The sequence below is a fragment of the Heterocephalus glaber genome, unplaced genomic scaffold, assembly GCF_053883595.1.
Source record: "Heterocephalus glaber isolate CG9 unplaced genomic scaffold, H.glaber_assembly_v1.0 deba00001472, whole genome shotgun sequence".
In the NCBI taxonomy this organism is placed as follows: domain Eukaryota; kingdom Metazoa; phylum Chordata; class Mammalia; order Rodentia; family Bathyergidae; genus Heterocephalus; species Heterocephalus glaber.
In genome coordinates, this window is record NW_028258315.1 from 19,531,445 (window position 1) to 19,558,988 (window position 27,544).

General features: G+C 37.6%; 1 protein-coding gene and 2 pseudogenes across 8 annotated transcripts in view; 1 reads left to right on the forward strand and 2 right to left on the reverse strand.

Annotated features, from left to right (window-relative positions):
* The window catches only part of Cdkal1 (CDKAL1 threonylcarbamoyladenosine tRNA methylthiotransferase), a 627,362-nt gene that overhangs the window by 189,397 nt on the left and 410,421 nt on the right, over positions 1–27,544 (forward strand). For all 8 annotated transcript variants that reach the window (XM_021260567.2, XM_021260565.2, XM_021260566.2 and 5 more), the window contains one exon: positions 15,378–15,498. In XM_021260567.2, coding sequence (XP_021116226.1) covers positions 15,378–15,498 — 121 coding nt within the window. The remainder of the gene's footprint in view (positions 1–15,377; positions 15,499–27,544) is intronic.
* Positions 3,233–4,732, reverse strand: LOC101697600 (protein-L-histidine N-pros-methyltransferase pseudogene; annotated as a pseudogene).
* Positions 21,343–23,588, reverse strand: LOC101697972 (nibrin pseudogene; annotated as a pseudogene).

Below are 27,544 nucleotides of genomic sequence, written 5' to 3' on the forward strand. Positions count from 1 at the left end.
CCCCAGCATAGTGTTGGATTGATTTGCTAGGAAGTTTTCCAGGGGACTGACCCTGAGCTTAGGAGTCAAATATGACTCTCCATGTGTCCTTCATTGGATCAAATCTGTGGGAAGTAAGAGCAGCAAATGATCAAGGAAAGTTGGCTTGAGGCCTCTATGTTTGGTGGTGAGGTGGGTGGTCACATGTTAAGGAAACAGAGAATGGCTTTTTAAATTAGGTGAGTTGAAAAAGTATTGAAGGAAAGTCTGGTAGTTATATAGAACTTTAGAAGAAAAGAAATTAAAAGGGGGTGGGAATAAACAATAGGAGTCCAAGTTGCCAGATTGTTGGTGTTTCTGTAATACATAATGATATACTAAAGCTAACATCTACCTATACTAGCCTATGAGAACGCGGGAAGATTTGTTTATGTGTAGGAACATAATTTACTTAATAAATATGTTTTATGGGTAGCTACATTTCTGTCATTCAATTAATATACATGATTATGTCCTAGTGATTGGTTCTTTTCCGTTTGTGAATGACCATTATAATTGGCTTCTTGATAAAGATTCCAGGTTGGGCTTCCTATTATAGATGGTGAGATGTTTTCTTTCTGCTCTAATAATGTTCATTGCTGCTAGCACTGTGGGACTTAGAAAATACTTTTGCTTTCGAAGATCCACAGACAACATTGAACATTGATTCTAGTAGCATAGCAATTATTGCACAAATACTATGCGTGTCTCATTTTTCTTCACATAGGTCTTTCAGTATTAGGAATTCAGAAATGTGTACGCAACAGTTAAAAATATTAATATATAATAATTTTGGCCTATCGAATGGTTTAGTCACATTCTTTAGCGGATTTGATCAAATGTAAAAACCAGCAAAGAATTAAAGTTTTGTAGTTGCTTATATAACTGCTGAAAGCTTTTGAAGCTTAAAATTGAATTTAGATTTAATGGGGTTGAATTTTATGTGACACTTATAAATAACAAATTAGAGACATATTTATTAAGAATGGTTAATAAAACCACTGAGCTACATTTGACCATTATTTCGAGGAGAGGAAATGTGAATTTACATTTAAAATGGAAAAGATAAAAGATCTTAGAAACATTTGAGTGTATTCCATTCTACATATAAGGCAATCCTTTCTTTTTCATCTTGCATTGAAATTATCTATCTCTATTTTAGTCACTTTGCATTTTTCTCACCATCTCCTTGGTGGTCTCATATTTTTTTTTTTAAGAATAGGAAAAATTTATTGAGAGAAAGAAAGCTTCTAAGAGAGACAGAAGGGGTACCGGAAAGTGGGTTGCCTCCCCACCCCATGGTTCAAAGATGTTTTATACAGCAAAGCCATGTGGTGAGGCAGGTACAAAGTGGGACAAAACTATAAGACCGAATGGAAATTTACAAGGTGGGCATGAGGTGGGACAAAACCATGACCAACCAATAAGATTACAAGTACAGTCACCCAGGTAATATTGATTAAATGGGGGTCAAATGGGAAAACAAGTCATATACAAGGAATTGTCCATTTAGAGTATCAGTCACTGCTGGGGATTTAGCTCAGTGGTTCCACCACCTGCCTCACAAGCACAAAGTCCTTAGTTTGATCCCAGTGAATGTGCCTCAGTTGTTCTCCATGTTGGCTCCTTGTGGGCTTGCCCTAATTGTCTACAAGATATCTAATTAACTTACCTATCTGCAATATTCCCCCCTGTGAAGAAGTACCCCTAACTGCTGTGAGGGGGCAAAGGGCGAAGACCAATCTGGGCTACTTCCAGCTGAAGAGCGTCGTAGTTGTGATCACCAATTAGAGTTACTCTACAGAGAGTCTATCTAAAGGCCTTTGATAGGTGCCAGGCACTGTCATCTTGGGAGCCATATAGCTTTGAGTCTGGAAAAAGCCAAAGAAGAATGTAGGGACCAAATTATAAGGTCAGCAGGATTTTTATGAATGTGGCCATCAAGGGTCTCCACTGGGAGGAACTAGTAATAGCCTCCCACAAAAAGGATAAGAAGAAGGTCCAGGGGACTTCAGAACCCAACACAGAAGTATTGTATAGTTGAGCTGTTTATGAGCTGTTGATCTCGTGGATCCCAGTAAAAGAAGTCTAGCACATTTGTCATTGGTTCCATTTGTATGACTGCTTGGAATTTGGCAGCCTCTAGGCAAGAATAAACAAAACTTTTAAGAAATTAGAGCATGTATAATCTAATCATGAGCACACTATAATGGAAGGGCAGGTTGGGGAGAAAGTCACACTTAGAAATTGAAATAGTGATTATAACCTGTTAGCTCTTAGATTCTACTGTAGTTTTTCCCTAATGATCCATAACTGTGGGTAGCTACTGGTGTGGCTAGAAACTGCCAGAAGGGGTCAGTGACTGGAGCCCCTTTTTATATCTAGCTTTATTACTATGGCATTATTTTATACCTCTTTTGGTTATTCTTTTCTGCTGGGTGTTTAAGACCAAGTTAAAGTGAGACCTGTGTCAATCAGTATGAACCTCTTGCTATCTATCAAGGTCAGTTAAGTCGCCTCAGGCTTTACTTTGGAACCATGCATAGAGCCTTTCAGTTCCTCTGTCAGTGTCAGCCATCAGGATGGGTCACGGCCTTGCTTGACCATGTTGCTTTCTATGAAAGAGTGGGAGATTTTCCCCTCTTTGTGACCCTCCTTTGGCACATGGTACATTTGTCCTCTGGTGCCCAGCAATCTCCCTGCTCAGGAGGTTGAGTGACTTGCCAAAGATGTAGGATCCTGTAGGAAAGATTCCTTCGTGTTCTGGAGTCTTTGTTGACCTTGAGGGGCCAGGGCCAAAATATTGGCTGTCCTCATAGCCCAGTTACCTTTCTAGTTTTGGTCTCCAAACTTAAGTTGTTGAACACCCAGAAGAGAAGATCAGTGACATAAGTATTTCAGTAGGAGCAGTGAGCTTAGCTACTATAATTTCATCTGGACATTAAGTACTTTTTTTTTAATCTCCAAAAAAGTTTATTAGCATGATTAAAAACATTTTCTTGAATAATAACAAAGTTTCTAAACATGAAAGAGTATCAGTGGTTATACCTTATAACCAATATTTGGAACTGAGTGGATAACTTTATTGCCAGTCTTCATTTTATTAAAAACAATCCATGTATTGGTTCCATGAAGCCATGACTACTGCTTTGGGAGTGAGCCCCTACTGCAATTAAGTATAAAAAAACTTCCATTATAACTGAAATGTGACCTGCATTGGAGTGTGACTCTGAGTAAAGAGTTGATAAAAATCCACAAAGAGTTGGGTTTCTGTTTTTTTAAAACATTCCTTTTACACACTACAAAGAAATAATTAGTATTTTGGCTTTTTAAATTCCTATAGGACATTTAGAATGGCAGTCCCCAAATGTCCTCCCATCACACAACTGTGAAGGCAGACCCTCTTCTGGAGGGTGGATACTGAGGATTGACTTTGGCCTCCACGTGTTTATACTGGTTTGAGAACAAAGACAACATTATCCAGAACATAGTAGTCATTATACATGTCGCCTTCACACAGGTATGGCAGTCTGGTGAAAACTTCAGTGACAAAACCGGCTTTTCTGAACACTTCAGGCAGGCTGTTCACTTGTTCTTCCCATTTCTGTCCATTGATTTCCAAAATTTTGGATGGTTTTTCCCACTTGCCACCATTTTCCACGTAAGGATGAAAGGGCAGGACCAGGGCAAGGATGACCCTGCCTCTAGTTGGCTCCAAGACACTTCTTTAACAAGTCAGGGGCTGATCACAGCAGTCCTGCAAATTCAGGCAGCTGATGACATCGTACTCGAACCCTGTATTCTGCCACTCATTGATACCAAGCCCTCTGTATTTCTTCTTCTGAAGCGGCCGCATCATAGTTTCACAAAGCTCAGTGGCATGGATTTCTTCAAAATGAAGGCTCATGATTTTTGTGACTTTTCCATCTCCAGCACCTAAATTAAGAAGTTTATGGGTTTTCCAGTCAGGATTAATTTTATGTAGTCTTTGAAAGTGATCTGGTGAAGACACAAACATTGAGCCTCTTCCCAGCAACCCATTGATAGATGTTCTAAACATAAACAGGCTAAAAACAGATGACCCAAAAGAATGATATAATTGGATAAATAGCCTGATTTTTCAGTGCCGTTGTTTAAGATCTGTGTTCCTTGATCAAGGTAACTCTGAACAAAGACAGCCTTGAGTGATTCACATAACTTCTCTCTGTTGCACACATACCACTGGTGGGTCTCCTTCCTGCCGCCTTCAGCCACTGTCTGCCTACCCGGGCCACTTGTCATGTTCATATAAGGGGACTGGGTGAGTGGGCTCCACAGTGTCCACATCCTCCACGCCAGCCAGCCATAAGGATGCCAGGCCTAGAAGCAGCCAACCCGCCCACAGTCTCATTGGGAGCCACGGCTGCTCGCTCAGATCACCGCTGGTGCCAGGGTGAAGAAGGGGAGGCACCGCCGCCTCTCCTCACCTTAGGCAGCATCCAGGCTCCGGCCATCACTCCCAACTTGCCCATCCAGCCCTTCAGGGCCGAGGCCAGGGGGTGGTTCGACATTAAGCACTTTTGAAATATAGTTTATCAGCCATGGTCATTTTAGTAGTTGAATCCCTGAAGAATGTTAACAGACAACAGTTATTTATTATAGAGAAACTTAAGATCAAGAGCTACACAAAGTATTTTAGCATGACAGTCATGATACTTTCTTCGTAACACTTACGTGTTCATCTTAGTACCGAATAGTCTTTCAGTCAAACACCTCCATCTGATTACAAGACATTAAACGACATAAAGAAAACTCTTATTTGTTATCCTTTAGTAGGATGCCATCTAAAGAGAACATACATATTGGCCTATACATGTACCTTGGGAGTTCATAATGTCTAGCCTGTAATTTTAGTGTGTGACATTGTTTCAACCGTTTGGCGAGTGAACATCCCTAAGTGTGGTGACACATACAACATATATCACAAAAGTTCTTAAGAAAACTATCATTTGACTGGTTTTCTCATGCTGGCTTGACGTGTATCTCTTATAACAGGTAGCTAGAGTATAAGAGAAAGGCAGATACCTGAGTCAAAAAAGACCATTACCATAAGCAATATCCTAGAAGACCTGTACACCCGGAAGGCATGAATATATATGCCATGAAATAACAATGAGTATTAGTTACATGAAACCCTTTGCCCCTTAATTTTGTTTTGTACTAAGAGCATTTTAAATGAAACCTTGTTTTTCCACAGAAAACTTAGACCATGACCAATGTATACATATCACAATGATATGTTTAGCAATGTACTTCCCACGAGGCTATGGAAATAATTGGGATCCCTTTTGTGAACAAAGACTGGAATAAATTTTTTTCCAGGCAGCCACTCCCTTTATTTACCAAGGGGAGTCCTGTCCCATAGTTTTCCTAAGTCCAAGAGTCTTCATTTAAATATCTTAACAAATCTTTAGATGTCCTGTGAGAGCCAGATCATAACAATTAACACATTATTCATTTTGACCAATGAAAGATTCCCCAGATATTATATATAGATAACAATATGTACTGTATTCGTGAAACCAGTTGATATTATTTGGATAATCTGCCAACCTGGGGGAAGCATGTCTTTAATTATATTTATCTATAAGCCAACTTGAGTTACAGACAAACATCTTAAAAAATCCAAAATGCCAAAAGAAAAGAACTCAGACATAACAGCTGTATGTGTTGTAACAAATCAAACAGCACACACATGAGTCAACTTTTTTATAAACCAGAGTACAGTCAGATGTATTTGGCCAAGTTGAATTAAAATAACTTTTGTAATTTTAAGGTTTATAATTATAAAAAAGACTAGTCAGAACTTTGTAGATCAATTAACAGAGATCTCTTATAATAAGAATCAAAAGGAATTAAAATCTACACCTGTGAAAGCAAATTTTAAGATGGGCCCTAAGCTGACAGTTTATTTGACTGGAATACCCACCTACACAGGCTTCTCATGGTTGCTTTGATAACCATAGTTGTTTGATAGCCATGTGTAATTGTTCTCTCTAAAAGGACAGACCATTAAAGGTAATTTTAAATATCTCCAGTGGGGGTCTGCTCAGGCCAGGTTTGGGTGTAGAAAGAGACTAGGAGACACTCTTCAGAGGTAAGTATGAATTCCAAGCAGTGAGGGAAGAAGGCCTGCCAAGGCTCCAACCTGCTGTGCTGCAGATGTCTACCTATGACAGTTTTTCCATTTTGAAAAGAAATAAAGGGAGAGAAGGTATCCCTATCTATCGCCCTTGTTCTGTGCCCAATCTAAGGTGTCCCTTAGACATTATCTCATCCAGTGCCAGTGACGGCAGGCTAGAGGTGCAAGGAAGTGGCCAGAGCCAGGTTAGCTGTTCTTACCATTTTCTAATTTTGCCTGAGGGCTGAAAGCCAGATAAATTTGGACTAAAACTTTTACATTTATTTTTTGAGAGTTTCAGAATTAAACCTAGACCAGTTTTCTAAATGGCCCGGAGATAAATGAAAGTCAGCTTTACTCTGGAAGGATTCCAGGGAGAGGACACTCACCATCCTGGAAGGTTTGTCTTGAAATCCAGCAGCCACAGAGGAGGGAAGTGCCTTGAATCAAACTGCGTTATTTCTCAGGGGCAGGGCAGTGGAAAAGGTACCGAAGAGTGCCTTTAAGTATGGCAGAAGAACAAAATCTTAACCATGTCAGGTGTAGGAGGACAGTTAATCAGGAGCTTTTCCAGAGTGGATCTGCAGTCCTTAGCAGAATATGTCTCCAGAGATAAAAGCTATGATTGACTCCACCTGAATTGCCGAGCAGAAAAATCAAACCAACAAGCAAAGAACCCAAATGGCTGCTTTTTGCCTCTTAAAGGAGATAAAAATGTTCTAACTATATTCTTTAGGGCTTTTCTTTTTAAATAAATTATTTTGAATCTATAGTATCTAATTTATGACTTAAATACCCTACAGGCTGTTGAGTAGCTCCCTGATGTTGTAGAAACGTTCCCAAAGCCATGTCTCACCTTTTATTAACATACAAACTGAAATGGTGTCCTGTAGGTAGGCACTTAGAAGTGCTTGTTTGAGTTTCTGGAATGTGGTCTGGGAACTAGATTCCCAGGTTAAAATATGGCTGTCTTTTGGGTTTTTAATAAGCTAATAGAGGGGTCACAGAACCTCACTATATCTTGCTACCTTAAGGCCACAAAGCCTATAATTTCTAGGAATAAGCTTAGCTGTGTTAGAGTCTTGGGGTGTGGAAAGGAAAGAATTGGTTTAATTCTTTCTTCCCCCAGTCTTTGGGTTCCCTTAGATGTAACAAGGCCTAAGTATTTTACCTCAAGGCTGCAAAACTGTGACTTAGATCTAGAAACATTTTAACCCCTGTCTGTCAGAAAATTCAGCAGAGCAGATGTCTTGGCTAGAAAGCTCTTCTGAAGGGGCACATAACACCATACCATCTACATATTGCAAGACTCTGCAAAAAACTGTAGTATTTCCTTCTATCAAATCAGGATCTAAGGATGTCCTCATCTTTTTCCTGATAAATAGTTGACAATTTAAATTAACTGAAGGGCTTAGTTCTCATGTTTCTTAGACCTTCAAGAATACATGCCTGAAAACAGGTCTTCTATTTAATCTCCTATCTGATTGGCAGGCCAGTGGGGGTCTTGTTTAGGAACTGCTTGTGTTCCAGTAGGAACTAGTTGTTCCCATGGCTGCCTGTCTTTTGAGCTTCCAAAATTAAGATAATATTTGTCTCTATATGTAGTAGCAGCTTGTACTACTGCTTGTCTCTCATTAGAAATCAATGTTTGATTTAAGAGCAACATTACATTTTTCTAATTTAGTCGATAGGTCTGAGTAAGTTCTTCAAAGACCTCAGTGTACATATCAGGGTCTTCTGAAAACTTTCTTAGATCTCATTTGATCTGTCTTAGATCACTGAGAGAAAAAGACACATGAACATAGGTAGTCCCATATTTGCCATTTACTTCCTGCAAGAGATGTTGTCTTTGAGGGACCTGAACAACTTAGCTAAGGATGGATACAGCCTCAGAGATTATAGCTGGCCTAGATATTCTACCCTCAGCACCTGGTGGTTAGGGTGAGGAGTAGCCTAAGACTTAGAGGTACTGAAAGCCTTATGGGTGAGGTGTCTCTCATTTTTCTATGGCCCGCGTTTACATTTGAACACAAGCAAGAATTCTTAATGTAAAGAAAATCTCAACATAAGATGATTTTGACCATTTTTCCTCTCTTACAGTATAATTCTAATTGTGAGATAGCATCATAGTACTTTCCTCTGTGTACTTGGCTTTAGGAGGTAGGCACACTACTCACGGATGTAGAGAAATACTGAATTGCTCCTTAATACATTCCAGAAGAGTAGGAGATTCAGAGGTTCAGATATGGAGTCCCAATCAGCAACAAGAGAAACTAATACAGCATTCCATTAAGTCTCTGCTTGATTCCTGTGCCCCCTAGGGTGTCCCCAGGGCGACCCTAAGGTTTATACCACTCCAGGGTAGGTAGCTACCTTCTGGAGAGAGAACCCCAAAATAAAACCAGACTGGACTATCTACCCTTTACCAACGTGAGATCTTATCTTTCTCAGGTAACTCATATCCTTACTCTAGTAAGTACTCTCAAAGTGAAAGTTACAATTGACTTCAGCCATAAAATCATGTTTAGAGAAGGAAGTATTGCTAGCAAACCAAGAGATTTAAACCACTGCTATCTAGTTCCTTGGAAGAGAGAGAGGAAAATAAGTCAACTTATTAGGGCACTTTTCCTGCAAAAGAGATCACCTCCAGAGGTGGTAAGTCAGAGATTCTGCCCTGGGCCCTAGGGCAGAGAAAGCTCTGAGAAATTTCTGTTGTCTACCCAGTCATTTTGGCAACTTTTATTAGCAAGACAAGACCTCCTTTAAGGTCCATTTTAAATTCACTAACTATTTGAAACTCATAGGTCATCTAGCAGCCACAATCTACATAGTAAAGGCACTCTTATCAACTTCCTATGCACGCATGAATGAAGAGAAAGGCTGGCTAAAGTAGGCCCATATTCTAGCTAGCATGTAAAAACACAAATACAAATTACTGATTGCTATTTTTCCTAGTGTAAGACAAAACAGTTGTTGCGAGTTGCCTTAGTCTGACTTTATGGAAAGGAGAAGCAATCTGACTACAAGGGATTGTCAAATGAACTCCCAACAAGTTAAAGAAAAGTTTTTAACTCACTGGCAGAAAAAGTCTAAATAAAGCTCAAGCTGGTTAAACATCCCCAAAATTCAACATATAGCATTTTATAAGTCCACAGTCAACATCCCAAAGTCCATAACCTGTCAGAAAAGGCATTTTTCTCCCCTACACACAAATGATGAAGACCACACCTAGATAGGAGAAAAAGGTTCAGGTAGTTTTTATTCTATCAAAGATTTGTTTTGTACATTTGTCTAGAGGTCTTATTAGTAGTAGAGAAAGCAGTCCAAACTTGTAGCTCAACTCTTAACGGAGGCTTAAGAAAGGGCTCTGATTGCATCATTTAAGATCACGATGAGACAGGATATCTGATGATCACTGACAGGAGTTCCCCTTGCATCTCACTGAGGATTCCAGATAGGGACAAGATGTGGAGATTTTCTGCTGATTACCTGAGTGGGCTGTCGGGACCTAGTTTCTTCTGAGGGACCTTTGGGTATCTGCCAGAGAGTAGCCCTGGCCTTGACCCCTCAGTTGTCACCTCACTTTCTGCTATTTCCACACAATCAGAGATCTGTCTCCAAAAGGAACCCAGTTGCCTATCTGGTCAATGTTCCACCTGCCATTGGTTTCAATGGGAGTGGGGATTCAGCAGAGGGCAACTGGAGAAACCTGTCCTCTGCTTTGTGAGTGGCAGCTGCCCTAAAGGCAGTTACTAGCTGGCCCAGTAACCACTGTTTGGCATTCTATAGGGGACAGATAAAAGCCTGAACTGTCTTTAGCTGAGCCGATTTTATGAGAGACCCATTTTATAGTATTTTAAAGCAACTAAGTCCAAATGCAACACATACAAAACAAGAATATAATGTACTTTTAACCAAAAAAAAAAATGCATAAGAAAAACAAATTTGCAAACATTTAAAACACACAACTTAAAATTAAGACACTTTTGGAACAAAAGCTGAAATAAAGGTCAGAATTTATGAAGCAAAAACCAGAATCTATGAAGCAAAGAGCCAGAGCCTATGAAACAAAAAGTTACAATCTATGAAGCAAAAAGACCAAAGTTAGAACCTATGGAACAAAAGCAAACTCTTACCTCTGACCAGTAATCTCGGTGGAAGACCTCCAAAATGATATAGGGGGAAGAGATGTAACTCCCAAACCTACTAGGTATCCAAAACGTGAGTTCCTGTTCTCTAAAATCAAAGAATGAATTCTAGGGACAATAGAGGTTAAGAGTAGGAAAAATTTATTGAGAGAAAGAAAGCTTCTGTCTAGGAGACACAGAAGGGGGACTGGAAAGTGGGTTGCTCCTGTTGGTCTCATATTATTAACAGTTGGTTGCATCATACTGAGCATCCTTCTTCCCATCTGCTCTTATTACTATTGTCTCCCTTCATTTCTTATTACATGGATGCGAAATGTCATATAAACTGATATTTCCACTCCCCTTTTCTTGTCAACTCTGTTACCTTGATATCTTTCTTCTCTCCCTTAACTCTGGCTGGAATGGTGAGGAAATTTACACATAAATCAGTACTTATTGAGGAGCTCCTCTTTTTCCATAACTGTACTAGGCACCAGTGCTTAAAAACAAATGATCAAAGAAGGAAAGCATGAGTGTGTAAGTGTGGTCTTTGCTTCCTGGTCCCTTTGTGAGTACACCACGGTCATTTGTAGCATGAACGTGCTCCAGAAATTTCCCTTTTTTCTTTTTAGGACTCAAGAATCTCAACACCTCCCTCTTGTTCTGTGCCCTTGTTTCTTCCCCTTTTCCTTTCAGAGAGGTGCCATCTTTAAGGAGCTTCCTTCAGCTTTTTTCTTTATTCTGTTGGATTTCAATTTGTTTGAGAAGGTGACAGTATTGATAGCTACACCTAAAATAGGTAGGGAGTCACATATTCTTATTATATGTCCATGGATTTAAGAAACGAATTGGAATCAGTTCCTTTTGAGACATAATTTTTGAGAGATGGCATATCACAAATAATTTTTTTTTTACTAGTCTATTTTAAAAGAAATAATTGTACAAATCAAATTCCTTTTCATCTTTGGTCAGATATAACAAGTGGCTTTTAAGTTATTTCCTACTTTCTATTTAGTGTACTATATCTTTCAATGAAAAGAAAAGTGAATTTTTGGTATACTTTAATGAATCATTGCATTGGAAATAACTTATGATATCATCAAGCAGAGATATAGTCCTTTATTTGCATGTAGATTGTGAAGATGAATAATTTATCAAATGTTATTAGTGCAAGCTGCATATTACTGAAATCTCAGCAGGATATAATGAAATTTGTCTCATGCTAGTATGAAAATAACATGCCTTTGCATAGTCACTATTGAACTTCTGGCATCTTTCAGAGAACTATTACATTATCATGCCAATCTTGCTCACCTTTTCATTAACTGGACTTTTGATTGAAGAATTTGTCTTATCTTGAAAATCTGTAATATTTGGTTTGAGAAACACTTGCTTGACTCTAAGTATGTTTCTATGTTAGAACAAAAAATTTCAGAATGAATGAAGTACTTAATGTTTCTTATTAAAGTGATCAGTGCCAAAAGGCTGTGACTGATGGTTTTATTACTTTTGGTCATGAAAATCTGTCTAGTCAGATATTTAAGCACTATATCTTTCTGAAGTGAGGGGCAGTGAAACAGGTATATAATTGCTTCCAATCTTATAGCTAATTATAGCAATCTTATAGCAAATTATGCATTTGAATTTATTTTAAGTGATTGGTTTAAAAATTGTAGTTAATTTTTGCCTTTGGCCTGATTGCATTAGGAGGTCAACATATCATCCCCTCAATAAAAAAAAAAAAGGAATGATAAAGCTGGACAAATTGTCAGAAGGAAATTATGCCTTACATTGGAAATCAACTAAAAGCATTCAACTAATTGAGAAGTATTTATTCATAAAGAAATCTGCACTTTGGTTAAGAACAGTGAGAATCCATAACATTTGTGGCTGGGATGCTCCCATTTCTCTCCCTAACTCTGTGAGTAAAATTTTTGAGTCAAGATGAAGCAGACTGTGAAAACCAGTAGCTTCCTTGCTGCTACTGAGATGGCTCAGTTGATATAGGGAATTGTCAAGTCACTGTGAAGATTTTGATGTCAAGTGACAGAAGACACTCTATTATAGCTCTTGGTAGCCTATTTGGTACAAGCAGTAGGTAGGTGCACTAGGCAGGGATTTATTTCCCAGTGAATTCAGGAATATGAGATATTGATAGGAAGCTTGATAAGCTCCTCATATACCTTGAATTGAGTGGAGGTTGTGCATATGCCTAGCAGGAACCAGGAGCAGGCCCAGACCTGCACTTCCCTGCCTGAGGGAGCCTGCATGCATGCACATCCAGAGCACATCAGAGAAGGTCCAGGGGAGGCCAGGAGAGAGAGAGGGAAAGGTTGGGCTGACTTGAAAATGGCCCTAACTTCGAATGCTCTCCCTGGCTTGTATATAGATCCATGAGTAGATAGTAGGAATCTTACTGACTCAAAGTGTTTGAGCAAACATGTAAGCAGTCTTTGACTTAACAAAAATAATGTCCATATAGAGTCATCTCCTAGGAACCCTTGCCTGGAAAAATATTAAGCAGGGAAATCAACAACCATTCATTGTGGAGAGGACAAGCTTCATAGATTTAGTCTAGCTATGTCATTACACAAAAATTACAATTTTGAGAAAAATTTGAATCGTGAGTACCGTATTATCTAAAATGCCCAACATTCAACACCCTATTATATGCAAAGAAGCAAAGTGTAACCATGTTCATGAAAAAAAAGACAGTCAATTTTGATTGTCTTATAGTGACCAAAAACATTTTATTTAGAAGACAAGTACTTTGAAGAACTGAGTGGAGTATTGTGGCAGGAACTTGAATATACCAGCTTGCCAGGTGGCCTATTGCAGGGCTTCTTGGCCTTCAAATCAAGTATCCTATCAATTCTGCCTTTTTGGCGAGCCCTACCTACAATCATGGGGGTAACATCTGGCACCACTAGCAAATGTGTCATGGGTGTTGGAGATGAAGAGAGAAAAGCTTGTGCTTACATACATGCACAAAATTTAAAAATACAGGATGAAAATGTCACAGAATTGATGGGGAACTTTATGAATCCAAAAAGCCAATTATCCATGTAGGATAATCACAGAGGTCCATACTAGACACAATATAATCAAACAATTGAAAGGCAAGGTGAAGATCTTGAAAGCACCAGAGGAGAAATGACTTACTATGACTGGAGAAACAACAATAATGTTACTAGGAACAATAAAAGGTCACAGGCATATGGCATAGAGAATGATCAAAGGAAAACTCTTTCACAAATGAAGCAAAATAAAAATCTCAGATAAACAGTTTGTTGCTAAATGACTTGCGTTGTAAGAATTAATAAAAAAAAAGTTTTTCAGGCAGAAACAGTGATACTAAATGATAACCTGAATTTCAAGAAACAGTGGAAATTGCTAGAAATGTTATTCATGTGGACAGATATAAAGTACTGTATAACCATATTTTTCATTTTTTACTTACATAAAATGGAGTATTAGAGAACTATATTTCTGGGTTAGGACAACTTTATAGATTTAGTATGTGTGACAGCGGTAGCACAAAAGAGGAAGAAGGAAAAAAAGTGGCACTGAGACAATATCTCTATAAAAATTGAACCGAGCCTCTTACTTTGCAAAAAGTTGAAGAAGTCGATCCTAGACCTAAATATAAGAAGTAAAGTAGTAAAACACCTAGAAGAAAACAGGAAAAATATTTGGCAAAGAGGTCTTAGATGTGATACCAAAAGCCATAAAAGATAAAGTTGGTAAATTTAACTTTATTAAATTGAATAGCATTTACTTTCCAAAAGGCACCATCATGAAAGTGAAAATATAAGCCATAAATGGAGAGAAAATATTTACAAATCACGTATCTGATAAAGGTGGGAATATAAAAGGGTACCATCACTTTGTAAAACATCTGTGTCTTAGGACATTAAATATAGATTCACCATATAACTAATAAGTTTGCTCCCAGGACTGTATAAAAAAATGAAAACATATGTCCATGCAAAGACTTGTATGCAAATGTTCATAGAAGCATTATTATAGTAGGTATTAATTGGAAACTATCCAAATATCTATCATCTGGTCAGTAGATTAAAAAAATATGCTGTGTTTGGTATGGGAGCAGAGATGGACTGAATAAACTTGAGGGAATTTTGAGGAGTGATGGGAATACTCTAAAACTGGGTTGTTGTGCTGACTGCCAAATAGTATGAATTCATTTAAAATCATTTGAGAGTTCTTTGTACTTCCTTTCATCATTTCTCCAAGTCTGAAGTTATGTCAAATTTTTTTAAAAAATCACTAATTTTAATGGCTCTTAGAAGTGGCTGGGTTTCCTGCTATGTCATTTTGTACAAATAAACAGGTTTTAAAAAAAGTTTTTTAAAAAAATGTTCAAACCTATGTGTATAATCCCAGCACTCTGGGACGCTGAGGCAAAAGGATCCCAAGTCTGCACTAGCCTGGGGAATGTAGCAATTTAGGGAGACTCTGTTTCAAAGTAAAAAAGTTAAAAATGGGTTGCAGATTTGTAATTTAATGAGGAGGCCCTGTATTCAATCCCTAGTCCTTCCCTCCTGGACTCCTGTCCAACCCTGAAAGTACAGTTTTACTTTAACTCTTTGACTCTTTACTTTGATTTGCCATATGCTTTGTGCAGATCTTTGATTTTGCTTCTTTTGACATTTAAACAATATTTATTTATTTATGGCCTCCATTTTGTGGCAGGCAAGCCTTGGTGCCTAAGTAAAACCCTTCCTGTTGAACACATGTGTTTGGACAGTGCTAGGGAGCATTCATACCTTGTGGAATGATCCTGTGAAGACCCTTTTCTTTCTCAAATATGCAATAGAGAAGTGCAAACACTGTGAACAAAGCATTTTTAACTGCAGGTTTTGGACACAGCTGTTTTTCTATTTGACAGTATTTCTTAGATTCAAGCAATCACCTTTCCTCCAGGTTGTTTTTTTTCTTTCCCTCCATTAAAAGAAAAGTTAAATGCAAACATTAACACGTTTGTTGAAAGCAGTGAAGTAGACCAGAATTGTGTGCTTTGTGCTAATGTATATTTATGTGTTTTATTGAAGGTCACTCTGTGAGACTGCTGGGTCAGAAGAAGGATAATGGAAAGCGGTTGGGGGGAGCTCGATTGGATTTGCCAAAGATTAGGAAGAATCCACTGATTGAAATCATTTCCATCAATACTGGGTAAGCTTCTGTCACACTTGCTCATAAAATACTCAGTATCTTCCAGGAATTCAATTTTTTTTTCCTGGACATGTGATGTCTAAAAGTAGTTGTACATTTTCTTGGGAAAGAAAAGTCACAAAAAAGCACTAAAGCTCTTTGAATATAGATTTTTCTAAAATGTTTCCTGTCACAAATTGTATTTTCTGCAGGATTTAATAACTTTGATATTATTCTTCTCATTTTTGATGACATGGATTTCATTTACCTGCTATGCCTTGGATAAAATCTTCTTTAAACAAGAGCAGTCTGTGGGATGGTTAATGATTTATCATCTTTCTCTACTTTTTCATTGAGGTTATGATAAATGTTGCCCATAACATTGACCGTACTTTGATTATTAACTGTCTGAAATGCATATGTTTAAAATTTATTTTTTTAGCTTATTAGTACATGTGTTAGTACATGTTTACATTCCTTGTGGAAAGTTGGTTCATGTACATAACACATTTTAATTCCCTTCTGAAATACATATTTTCAAATGTTAGAGCTTTGAGCTGAAGAAAAGCCTCAAGACTATTACTCTTAATTTTCATACTTTTGTCTAAGTCCTTCCTGATTATAACTTTCTTTATTTGTTCATGCTTTTTTTTTTTTGCATTTATTGAAATTGGTTCCTTTAAATTATGACTGCAGGTGAAAACATTACTTTTTCTGAAAACTTGATAGGACCAAGTGCTTCTGTTCTTTAAAGCACAGGGCTAACTGCGCATCATAGAGGTGCCTTCCACTTCCCACACATTAAGCTATCTGTGGTCTCTACTTCATTTTCCTTCCCTCTCCTTGGGAGTTGTTCTTCTGCCCTCTTCTTTGCTCAGCTATTTCTCCTGGAGAACAAGTGAGCTTGGCTTTCCTTCTCCCACACTTGGCCCTCTCTGTAGCCAGATCCTGCCTTCTCTCAGCAGTTCTGCAGCTCATTGGCACTGTCATCTTTCCTTCAGTCTTATGTTCTCTGGTTCAAGGGTGCCAAGACTCAAGAAAGTTGAAGAAATCAGCCTTTTTCCCTAAAAGCCCTATGGTGTGGTGTTCAGTTGATTTGGCAGATTTGTTCAGGACCAGCCTCTGGCCTTTGAGGTTGAAGCTTTAGAAACCTGAATTCATCAGAAACTAGAGACTAAGCAGAGTTCACAGTGACAGGGTACAAGATGTAGCTGTGTTTTGACAGGTACCTGACATATTCCCTCTGTAGCCTGAGAATGTGAATGAGAAGCATAGCTGTTTGCTTTACCTTTTGTTGTTCTTATCCTTCCTTTACCCAAGGCAGAATAGTACTTTGTTTTTGTGGTGCTGGGGAATATATATACCTAAGGCATATTTGGCATGTACTCTACTACTGAGTTTCATCCCCAGCCCATTTAAAAATTTTATTTTGCATCAGGGTTTGGCTAAATTTCCCAGGCTAGTCTTGAACTTGTGGTCTTTTTGCCCTAGCTTCCTGTCTGTCTGGGTTTACAGGCCTGCACCAGCATACCCAGTGCTTTTTTTAAAAATCAACTCCTAATTAAAATTTAAAATTATAGTGGTTTCATACAGTCCCTCTCTTCCGTATTTGCCTTACTTTCCTCTGTACCACTTATTTAAAAGTGCATATATGTTCATTTATATTTTAATGGTCTCCATTGGCAAGGACTTTTCGATTGCCTTATTTAGCACTATACGCCTAGTGCACAGAAGAATGTACACAGGGAGTTAATATTTATTTATTGAATGAGTGACTGAGTTATGTGATTTGAAAGTATAATAGGAGTATACTAAATTCTTTTCGTAGTACAAGTTGCCTTGCTGAATGGACAGTATTTCTTGGATTTTGCTGAACAGTGTCTAGAAAGGGGCAAAGTCAAAATGTTTCTGGGAGTCTCTTTTTAATTTTTTTTTGGTACTGGGACTCGAACTCGGGACCTTGAGCTTGCGAGGCAGGTGGTGCAACCACTGAGGTAAATCCCCGGCCCCCTGTTTAATTTTTTATATGTGCAGGATGAGTCACCCCCCTCTGTCTAGATACATTGTTTTGCGTATGTTACTGTCAGGGTCTGTTAAACCTTCTTAGATCAGAATTCATCTGATCTCTTTAAGGTGGCTTTGCAGTTATTTTGGACCTGTTGCCCATCTATTTTAATATTCTCCAGTGCATTTGCACTTCCGTATTTTGTCTCTGGCCACCTCACACCCCATCTTGCAGTTTTCACACTGGCGTCTTCTGCCTTGACTCTTGGCCTCTCTGCAGGCTGAAGGGCAGGCCTGGCTTGCCTGTCCTCTTCCTCTCACCTTGCCTGCTGTGATCCTGCACTCAGCTCTATGCCACTTTCTTTGTTCCCTCCCTGCCACCTAAAGGCCTCCCTCTCTCTTTTGCACGTCCACAAACTTCCCTAGTTAGCTAATTGTAGCACGACTCACACTGTGCAATTTATAGCTTCCATTAAATTGTATGGTCCTTGGGTGCTGAGAATGTTTCATTTCTTACATTAGTACCTGTAAGTTCAGTGTTTAATACAAAGCAATTACTCAGTTAATATTCATTGAATAAATGTTTTATTTTCAGGCCTTTAACATTTTTGTTGCTGTGTGTTAAAACTTATTTTTAAAATTACTTTGTGAATGTTAAAAAATTTTTAAAAATATGCTTTGGATTACCATTTAAAATAGAGTTAAGAAATTCACGTGTACTGAGTTTCCTTTCTCATTGATTTAGTATTTCTTTAAATTAGACTGTACTATAAACTATTTAAAGCTTACTGGATATTTACTGTCACTCTGGCATCTTTTCATGTCCACCACATTATAGAGTTGATGCTTTGTAAATCAATAAGCAAATGAAGTCTTGTTATTGAGGGAATACATCGTGTATTGTCTCCAATTGAGATACGGGTTTCTAACCATCTCTGTCTGTGCAGTTTCCTGAATCAGTTGCGGCCTTAGAAATTGTTCCTCTGAGGTGAAACCATCCTCATGAGTATTTGTCCCGGTATCAATCAGTAACATCTTAACTTGGGTTTTTCTTTTCCTTTTCCTTTTTTTTTTTTTTTTTTTTAATGCTAGTGGGGCTTGTTGCTGCCTTTCACTTACTTTTAAATATTTTTAAAGAATGGTTAGACCTATAATTAGTTTTCAAAAGAAAATTATTCTCACCAAAACCTTAACAGTTCTCAATATTTTATTGCTTTCAAATTGAGTGTGGAGATATAAATGTCATAAAATTTCCATTTATGAAGAAGGTCCTACTAGCAGAAAGTTTCACTGTACATACTAGTCTGGTTTCAAAGTTACTATTAATCTTTTCAGAGTTGTTACATCTATTATTTTTGTAACTAAAAAATACAAAAGGAGTATATTTGTTGCTTTAGCTAAGGAAGTTGAAATTTTCAGGTTATGCCATTTTTTTTTGGTACTGGGGACCAAACTTGGGACCTTGCGCTTACGATGCAGGTGACAGAACCACTGAGCTAAATCACCGGCCCTATCATGCCATATTTTAAATGAATTTAGAGGACCACTTATTTGATCACAGCATGTATAATAGCATTGCTAGTAATATTTTAATATTGATAAAGATATAGAAAACAGAAACAAGGGGACTTTTCCTAAAATAATATTTTTCCGCTTTATATACTCCCTTAATTTTATGTTTAGTGATTCATCTCTATGTTTGCTGTATTGACTATATAAATTTTAGTGCAAGTGGCTTTTTGGTCCAGTGTATAATGCTTTTGTTTTTTGAGGTGAGCTTTTTGAGGTTAGCAGACACTTGTCCAATAAAATTATTATTTTCAGACTCTCACCCATGAGGCAGCAGCTCCTCTGTAAAGGAGATAAGCATGAATCAGCACCTGGTTATTTAGTAGCATGGTAAGAGAGCTGTATGGACATGGCTTTGAGAAATAGGCAGGATAGGGTTAATGATAATTATTGTGTATCTGGACTGTTTAATGTGTGCTAGACAATTCTGTGAAATGTTTACTGTTTCCCAAGTTTAATCCTCACAACAGCCTTAAGTTGTTGGTTTTTTTTTTTCCTTGTTGAGGAAGCTAAGGCGCAGAGAGGTCAAGTGACTTCACAGAGTCACACACCCAGGACATGATTGATACAGAGACTTACCAGTTAACTCCCCCAGATGAATTTGTGAGATCAGAGAAGCAAGGAATCTTTTCTAGGGTAATCAGCAGAGAGGGCTCTTGTAGGAGCAGAATAGTCTTTGCATTATGATGAAGTTTGAAATGAGCCATAACAGATTGGTAGAATTTTGGTAATTACATACAGAGGTGTATTCAATTTCAGTTGCTGTTGTAACACAACACAAAATTGGTGGCTTAACACAACATTAGTTTATTTCATTCTAGAGGTCAGAAGTCTCACACAGGCCTTAACTGTGGTAAAATCAGTATTGGCAGGACTGTGTTCTGTAGGCTGTAGGAGAGAACCAGTTTTCTTGTTTTTCGCCCTCTGGAGGCCACACACATTCTTTATGGTCAAGACTCCCTCCTTCCATCTTCAAAGACAATGGTGTTGTACTTCTTTGTGTATGTCTTCTCTATTCACCTCCATCTCAACTCTCCAGCTCTCTTCTACTTTTAAGTGATTACTTTGGGCCAACTGGGATTGAGTTTTTCATGTAAGAGAAACCATGCAGTATTTAAGTTTATGTGTCTGATTTACTTCACTTAACTTTGTTTTCAAGCTGTATCCATTGTCCTACAAATGACTCAAGTATACCCTTCTTTATGGCAGTCATTCTCCATTGTGTATAAATACCATATTTTCTTTATCCATTCGTCTATTGATGGACATATGGTTATTGGTTTGTCATACATGGCTTTTATCAGATTGACATAGAGACATTCTGTAACTGTTTTTTTCAGGGTTCTTATCATGAATAGATGTTGGATTTTGTCAAATGCTTTTTTGCATCTGTTGAGATGATCATGTAATTTTTGTCCTTTTTGTTTATGTGGTGCATTATACTTACTGATTTGTATATATAGACTGCTTCCAATATTTAGCTATTATGAATTGTGCTACTATAAAAATTGGTATGCCTATATCACTGTGGTATGATGTCTTTAACTTTTTTGGGAAGATCCCTAGAGGTGCAATAGCAGTTGAAATGGAATTTCTGTTTTTAGTTTTTTGAGGAATTTCCATGCTGATTTCCATAGTGGTTGTACCAGTTTACATTCATATCAGTAATGAAGACTCTTCCCTCCCGTGCCCCACAACCTCTCCAGCATTTGTTATTGGTCAATTTCTTGATAGTAGCCATTCTTTCTGTAGTGAGATAGAATCTCAGTGTTGTTTTAATTTGTAATTCTCAAAAAGCCAGGGATATTGCAGATTTTTTCATGTGTTTATTTGTCTTTTGTACTTCTTCATCTGAGAAGTGTCTTTTCATTTGAGATGCCCATTTTTGGATTGGATCTTTAAATTGGGGGGGGGTCTAAATTTTTTGAGTTCTTTATATATTCTAAATTTTAGTCCTTTGAGTAGTAATTGACAATTTTTTTTTTCCATTCTGTAGGTTGTCTCTTCACTCTGTTGGTGTTTTCCTTTGCTATGCAGAAGCTTTTTAATTTGATGTGATCCCATTTGTTGATTTTTTTATTTTAGAGTTTTGTGCATTTTATTTAACAAATTTGGGCCACAAAAACTTAAATCTCTTCCATACACTGTATTCATGTATCTTGGCCTGAAGTAAATGCTTGCTGGGAAGCTTGTTTTCATAATTTCCTTTTTTTTTTGGTACTAGGGATCAAACTTGGGACCTTGCGCTTGTGAGGCAGGCGACGGCTCATAATTTCTTTTTAAAGTTCGCAGTTATCTTCTCCTTTTAACATTCGTATTATACCTAAAGAGATCATCAGCAAGAGACTCTTCTTTTGCATGTTGCTTTTCTACCTCCATTTCCTGTCTCAACCAGTCTTCTAATTCTGCATTCTTTCTAGCATCATAAGCTATTAGAACTGATCCTCCAATGATGTGTGGAAGTTTACCTGCTCCAAGAAGGTGACCTTTTTGAATTTCTTGAAATTCTTTAGTTGATGACCATGATCATTATTTATCCCACACAGATTTCTGTAAGTGCAGTTATTAACCACCAGTGATCTAAATTCAGTCATTCACAACCTTTTTGGAAGCATCTCACTGCTGTCCTGAAGTTCATCATTAGATATTTCTTTAGTTGACGACAGTGATTCTTTCTTGAGCTCACATTTCTTCCCAACTTCACTTTCTTGAGGTATTTTATCACTTTCTGGTATTATTTTATCATCAAAATTGCTATTTGTTTCTATGTCCAATCTTGGCTTTTTTCTAATGTTGACATCTTCTTGTTTTTCAACTTTCACTTCAAGTTTCTAACTCGGGTCTTGTGTTCTTGAATAACTGCTCCAATAGTTCATCTTCTATGGCCAAATCAATTTTTTTCTTTTTTTTTTGATCTTAGACTTTCTGTAGAAACATTTACTGTCAGAGTTTTTCACACTGGATTTTAAATCTTCATCATCTGGAAATAAGTTTCCTGATTTTGTGTCCATAGGTTCATTCTGAGATAGATTTTGCTCTTTGGTTTTCCATAGTGAGGTTATAGCAAGTTGTGTTTGTTCTAAAAGAGAACAAGACATTTCTATTCTTGCTGATTTGGATGAAGACATTTCTAGGTTTTCTTCATCCCTTTCCCTTTTTTGGGAGGTGGCTGAAAGTAGTTTCTAATGGTATTTGTCTGTTGCTGAGAAGCGTGATCTCTATTTTTATTTACATTTGGGAATTTAGTTGGTGAAAGCTGATAGTTTTGGATATTTGCCCTAACCAGAGTATTTGATGCTATGTTATTATTGGAGCTGTTTTGGGGGCTTCTTTTATGATGGGAATTTCTTGTGAAGATGATCCACATTTTTGTTCCATTTTGGAGATTTTTATTTCTTTTGGCTTTTCACTCAAATGCATACATGTATGTGCCTGGTCCGATTCTGTGTCAGCTACATATGTTGCAGTGTTCTCAGGAGCACTTGACATAAGTTTTTCGCTGACTGACCAGTCTTATGAAAGGCTTGGCCCAGGAGTCTTTGTCTTTAGTCCTATGCTGGGCTGGCCCTGAGGATCACAATAATTCTCTGTAGTCATGAAAATAACTCCCAATCCAATTTCTGCTTCGGGAATAGGTCTAACACCCTGCCTTTGGAGTATGTCCAAAATTGAGTGAATCCATTTTTTCTGGGAGTCGGGAATTAAGATCTGTGTATTTGTTATTCCTATGTCAACAATACAAGTTCCAGGAGCTGACAAAAAACTATCTTCTTCATTTTCTTTGGTTATCAACCTAGCTTCTCCACCTCCAAAAAGAACTACTGAACTTAATTTCTTATGCTCTTTGGCATTTAAAAATACAAATGTTTTCCCTTTGAAGATTTGTTTTCTTTCCTGTCGTCCTGACAGATCAATATTTTTACTTCCAATGGCTGGTTCATCAACAGGTGGATAAAAACTTTCAATTTGTGGAGGCTGTTTCTTGGACTGAACTGCTTTAACAAATTCAGTAAAATATTCTGGCTTTACAATCAGCCATTCACAAATGAGTGAACATGTTGTTTTAATGGTAACTTTAACTGATACCATAACAAGGTGAGTACATTCTTCTGTCCAGTTGTTTACAGTAAATCCTCCAATTTGTAATATAGCTTGACTTAAAGCAGTTTTCTCAGAGACATCTAAACAAGAGGAGCATGCAACCAAAGGCTCATATTCTACTCTGAATTTACTTTCAAATACTCCAAAGGTAACTCTATCCCGTCTTCAAAGTTCAAGAAAGGCCGTTCTGCATTTTTTTCCTCATTAACAAAGGTATCATACTTAGAATTATCTTTTATTGTTCAAGTAGGAATTTCACCTGTTTGCAAGTTAGTTATAGAAAAGTTAGCAGTTAACACAGCATGATTTCAACTGATGGACTGATCATTGTCAATTAAAATGGCACAGTTTTTCCTTCCAACAACATACTCAACACCAGTCAAAAGTCTATATGGTTCTCCTCGAGCTTGTCCTGCTACAGGTAGCAGCTTCCACATGGGTCCGGCTTGTCCCCATTTGTTGATTCTTAATATTATTTCTTATGCAACTGGAGTTCTGTTCAGAAAGCTGTTGCTTACACTTACGTCTTCAAGAGTTTTACCTATTTTGTTTACCAGCAGATTAAGTGTTTCTATTTTAATATTTAGATCTTTGATTCATTTTGACTTTAGAGCATGTGAGAGACATGTGTCTAGGTTAGATCTTTGGAAGGTAGATATCCAATTTTCCTCGTACCATTTATTAAAGAGGCTATCTTGCCTCTAGCGAAGGGATTTTGCCCCTCTTTTCAAAGATAAGGTAACTGAGTGTGCCTGGAATTGTTTCTGCATCCTCTGTTCTGTTCCATTGATCCGTAGGTCTGGCCTTTTGCCAGTACCATGCTATTTTTGAAACTGTGGCATTGTGGTATAACTTGAAGTCTTGGATTGTGATACTCTCTGTCTTGCCCTTGTTGCCCAGAATTGCTTTTGCTATTCTAAGTCTCTTCTGGTTTCCTGTGAATTTTAAGATTGCTTTCTCTGGTTCTGTGAGGAATGCAGTTGGTATTTTGATCTTGTGTTAAATCTGTGTAACAATTTTGGAAGTATGGCTATTTTGACTATATTGATTCTGCCTATCCAGGAACAGGGGATAGCTTTCCATTTTCTGCTGTCCTCGTCTCTCTTTTTTCACAGTACTATGGTTTTCACTGCAGAAGCCTTTTACTTCCTTCGATAGGTTAATTTCTAAGTATTTCTTCTTTTTTTTATGCCATTGTGAAAGATATCATTTCCCTAGCTTCTCTCAGTGAGTTTGTTTTTCAAGTATAGGAATGCTATTGAGTTTTGAGTTTTGACTGTTGTCCTGCTATGGTACTGAATTTGATTATTATTTCTAGGAGTCTTTTGGTGTGGAGTCTTTGGGGTCTTCCATGTAGAGGGTCATGTCATCTATAAATAATGATAATTTAACTTCTTTCTTTCTTATCCATATTTCTTTTCTTTCTCTTGTCTGATGATCTGGTTAATGTATTGAGAACTATATTGAACAGGAGTGGTGACAGTGGACAACTTTGTCTTGTTCCAGATGTCAGAGGAAAAGCTTTCACCTTCTCTGTTTAGTATAATGTTGGCCATTGGTTTGCCATACACCTTTTAACGGATTGAGGTAAAGACCTTTTGTGCCTGTTTTCTTCAGGGTTTTTATCATGAATGGATATTGGATTTTGTCAAAAGCTTTCATTGTGTCTATTGAGATGATCATGTAATGATGATTACTTCTATTTGTGTGGTATAGTCTACTTACTGATTTGCATATCTTGAAATGTCCCTGCCTCCCTGCAATGAACTCTACTTGGTCATGATATGTGAACTTTTCGATGATTTGCTCTATTCCATTTGACAGTACAGTGGTACCTCGATTTGTGAATTTCATGATTCTGGGGAAGATGTTCATGTTCATGCAGGGAAGATGGTCATGGTTGTGTTCGTCAGCTGATGTGGAGTTCGTGAATGTAAGGAAAATTTTGCTGAACATTTCTGTTTGTGAATCAAATTGCAAACAAGAGTGCTTGTGAACCAAGGTATTACTGAATCTTCTTGAGGTGTTTTTTTTTTTAATTTTTGAGGTAGGATCTCATCTTGTATTTCAGACTGGCCTTGAACTCATTGTGGAGCCCAGGCTTACCTTGAACTCACTGAGATCCTCTTGCCTAAGCCTCTTGAGTGCTAGAATTACAGGTGTGCGCCTCCATGTATGGCACTTGTTGAACATTTGTGTTCATTAATAAGACATTGGTCTGTAGCTGTCTTTTTTGTTTGGGCCCTTTTCTGGTTTTGGAATCAGGGTAATGCTTGCTTCCAGGGATGACTTTGGGAGTACTGATTCTCCTTCCATTTCATTAAAAAGTATGAGGAGTATTGGCATTAGATCTTCTCCAGAGTTCTTGCAGAATTTGTCAATGAATCTATTGGGATTTGTGCTTTTTTCTTAGTTGGTAGTTTTATATTGCTTCTTCGATTTCCATCGGTGAAAATGGATTCTTCAGGATTTTTATTTTTTCTTGGTTCAGATTTGGTAGTTCATATGTACCTAGGAATTTATGCACTTCTTCTGAACTTTCCATTTTATTAGCGTACAGGTTCTCAAAGTAGTTCCTGATGGTCTTTTGGATTTCAGCAGAATCTGTTGTGATTTCATATTTTACCATTTCTTATTGCATGTACTGGGGTCTTTTCTTTCCTTATTTTTGGAAGACTGGCTCACAGTGTATTTGTTTAATCTTTGAAAGAACCAACTCTTTGATTAATTGATTTTTTTTGTATTATTTAAGTCTTAATTTCATTAATTGATCTTGAGAATTTCCTTCCTCATACTAGCTGTGTGTTTGCATTGTTCTTGTTGTTTTTTTTGTTGTTGTTGTTAAATTCTTTTATTGGTACATTTTAGGTATACAACAGAATTACATTTCTCATTGGGAATTGTACCTTTACATAATGCATCTTGGTTCTTATATTTCCCCCATTCCTAGCCCTCCCTTCACGCCCTCCACCCTTCCCTATTTACAAAGACTTTATTTCCATTTTTTCCATTTCTCATCAATTTTCCTTTCCCTTCTTTCCTTTCCCCTGCCCCTCCCACTACCCCTACACCTTTTGAACCTTTTCTTCCTATTTTGCATTATCGATTATTCATTCTAATCATTGGTAGATTTTAGGTATACAATATAATGACATTCATCATTGGAAATTTGCACCTTTACATAGTCTCTCTTCGTTCTTATTTTTCACCTTTGCCCAGCCCTCCTTTCAACCCCTCCAGTCCTCCCTATTTACAAAATTTTGTTCCTATTTTTCCATTTTCTCATATTAATTCTATTCCCTTCTATCCTTTCCCCTAGCCCTCCCACTTCCTTCCCCTTTGCCCCTTTTCTTCCTATTTCACATTACCTATTATACATTTTAGTCCTTATTTACTCTTTCAGTTTCTCACACCAGAGAAACTATTCGCTATTTACACATGTGTGTCCTATTTAAGAGTATTGCCTCAATGTGCATCCACCTAGCTATAAATGTCTCTAATTTCTCATTTTTGATGGCTGAGTAGTACTCCATTTTATAAAAAAACCCCACATTTTCTTTCTCCAGTCTCCAGTTGATGGGCCTTTGGGCTGTTTCCAAGTTTTAGCTATTACAAACTGTGCTGCTATGAACATGGAGGAACATACATCACTGTGGTATGATTCTTTTTAATTCTTTGGGGAAGATCCCCAACAGTGGAATAGCGGAGTCAAATGAGACTTCCAGTCCTAGTTGTTTGAGGTATCTCCATACTGATTTCCACAGTGCTTGCACCAGTCTACACTCCCACCAGCAGTGGAGCAGGGTTCCTCTTTCCTTACAGCCCCACCAGCATGTTATTGGTTGATTTCATGAGAGCAGCCATTCTTTCTGGAGCGAGGTGGAATCTCAGCATTGTTTTCATTTGCATCTCTTGAATGATCAGCGACGTTGAACATTTTTTCATGTATTTATTTGCTATTTCTACTTCCTTGTCTGAGAAATGTCTGTTCATTTCAGATGCCCATTTTCGGACTGGGTCTTTAAACTTGGGAGGTCTGATCTTTTTAAGTTCTTTATAGATTCGAGATAGTAGACCTTTGTCTGAGGAAGAGCAGGTGAAGATTTTTTCCCACACTGTGGGTTGTCTCTTCACACTGCTGGTAGTTTCTCTTGCTGGGCAGAAGCCTTTTAATAAGAAGAGATCCCACTTGTTGATTGTTTGTGCTAGTTCATGGGCAACTGAGGTTTTCTTTATAAAATCTTTTCCTACACTGATGTCTTCAAGAGTTCTACCTAACCTCTGTTCCAACTGGTTCAGAGTTTCTATTTTAATATTTAGATCTTTAATCCATTTTGATTTTAGTTTAGTGCATGGTGAGAGATACAGGTCTAGTTTTAATCTTTGTCAAGTT